Source organism: Phytophthora parasitica (genome assembly GCF_000247585.1).
Source record: "Phytophthora parasitica INRA-310 unplaced genomic scaffold supercont2.17, whole genome shotgun sequence".
Lineage (NCBI taxonomy): Eukaryota > Oomycota > Peronosporomycetes > Peronosporales > Peronosporaceae > Phytophthora > Phytophthora nicotianae.
The window spans coordinates 55,610-57,667 of record NW_008649003.1 but is presented as its reverse complement, the minus strand read 5'-3'; the positions used below and the strand labels follow the sequence as shown (position 1 = coordinate 57,667).

At 41.4% G+C, this 2,058-nt stretch overlaps 1 protein-coding gene across 1 annotated transcript; it reads left to right on the top strand.

The window, feature by feature from the left end:
- Window positions 1-844: 844 nt before the first annotated feature.
- On the top strand, window positions 845-1,063 carry PPTG_22452 (hypothetical protein; the record flags this gene model as incomplete). The annotated part of the gene is made up of 2 exons (XM_008904301.1): window positions 845-942; window positions 1,024-1,063. The coding sequence occupies 2 exons, from the start codon at window positions 845-847 to the stop codon at window positions 1,061-1,063; spliced, it is 138 nt and encodes a 45-aa protein (XP_008902549.1).
- Between the last annotated feature and the right edge of the window lie 995 nt (window positions 1,064-2,058).

Below are 2,058 nucleotides of genomic sequence, written 5' to 3'. Positions count from 1 at the left end.
AAGGTGGTGCGTGCGGACTTTCGAGAAGGGAATGCGCAATAGAATCATCAAATAGCAGCAAAAAAACTGACACACCACTCGAACTGAATGCAAAATCTGATGTCTGGTGTAGGTCTAGAAGAAAGAACACTTCGTGCGCAAGGGCTATCGTAACCGCGAACCAAAACTAATACGTTTCGGGCTTCGGGTTTGCTCCAGCTCGTTTCAGCTGAGTGTGTAACAGTGAGGCGTGATTTACAGAGCCACTTGTAGTAGTGGTGGCGGTAGTAGTGGCGGTAGTAATACTACTACTAGTGGCTGTGGTAGTAGTAGTAGAAGACAAAGAGGAAGAAGTAGTTGTAGTTGTAGAAGAAGTAGTAGTAGAAGAAGTAGTAGTAGTAGTAGAAGTAGTAGTAAAAAATTAAATAAATGAATGATGAGATCTGGAAGGCCGTTCAGACGAAAAAAACCATCAAAATTTGATGTGGTTTTTGTCTGAATGCCATCCAAGCATATTTTATTACGACCAAAATTTGACTTTTTTTAATTGGGTTCCGAATAACCCAAATGAACCATGCCGTTGGATGGCATTCGGACGAAAAAAACCATCAAACATTTAATGGTTTTTTTTCATCTGAATGGCATCCTAGCATATTTTATAACGCAGCGAAAGTTCTACAAGTTCGTTGTCGTTGAGAAATAAAATATGGCTGGAAGCCAGTACTAATAATTTGAATGTTTTTCAGTATAATTTTTATTTTATGTATAACCCAACGTTAAGAATAAGTTAATCATGCCCAAAGCAAACTGCACCTACAACGCAAAACCATAGCAACAAGGCACATTACCTTTGATTTCTCACACAATGATGGATTCGACAAGCAAGTGTCGATTTCAGCAGGAACGCTCTCTCTGGTTCGCATTGTCAAGACTTTGCGCTAAGGCCGAGACCAAAAAGAAAGAGTACGGCATATAGTAGCCTTCGAAACGTTTAGTAGTGGCGGAAATTTAGACTGGATAGAGACTTGAAGCTCTTCAACATAGAAGCATGACTGCTCCTCTACGACACCTTCGACGAACTTAATGAATTCTGTCGGCCGTCGTGTCTTCCTTTTAATTGGCGTGCTCGGCATCGCATTACCTCTACGACGAAACAGTTAACCTCAACGAGAAGTCGAGACTCCCATAACGGACACAACGACACTTAAGTCAATGTCTTAGATGTAGGTCAGCACAATTAAAATCTCCAACGCATGTCGATAGAAATTGTAATCTTCTGGAATGTAGTTGCATGGGCTTAAGAAAGAGTTAGAGTGTGCAACGTTGGGTTGGCATTTTTTTTTACTACAGCCATTCAACGAAAACACTCATAAGACAACATTAACTCTTCGAATAAAGGGTGATTCAACGTTAATTCGACGATTACGGTAGGTAAATCAATGCTGGATTTGCTAAAACAACGAGTTATGACATCGCTGAGACAGAATGTGCGCAATGCACAATAGTTGTTGAAGAAGTAAAAAAGGTTAAATAAATGAATGATGGTTCCCCTCACAAGGAGGGATCCAGAAATTTGGTTGAAGCCGCATTTTGTGAGTCAATTCCACGGTAATCTTTAGTAAAAGGCGAAAGATTAATACGAATGAAATTAACTCTGCGGAATGATTTGAGATATCCTTCAGGACACTAGCTTATGTTAAGCGTTAACCCTCACGTACATAATTAGATTTAATTCCGTATTCCTTTAGCTTACACACAGCAGGTGACGCATACTTTAGGCTGCAGAGAGCCCTGTCGGGATAAACATACCTACTGCATGTGTATCTGAAGTCGAGCTTTCCTGCGGAGAAATATGCGTGGCGCTAAGTCGTGCAGTGGAGAGCAATGGAACCGATCCTACTGAGACGCGATCCAAATCAGCAGACTTACACGAATGAAATGGAAGCGGGGACGAGTTCTGCGGGGAAAAAAATGGTGAAAGGACTTTAGCAAGCGAGCTCTGTATGCCTCTCACTTCCGTGGTGTTCAAGCAGCCATGATGCATATTCGTGAGGTGCTTCCAGAGACAGCAGAATTTTT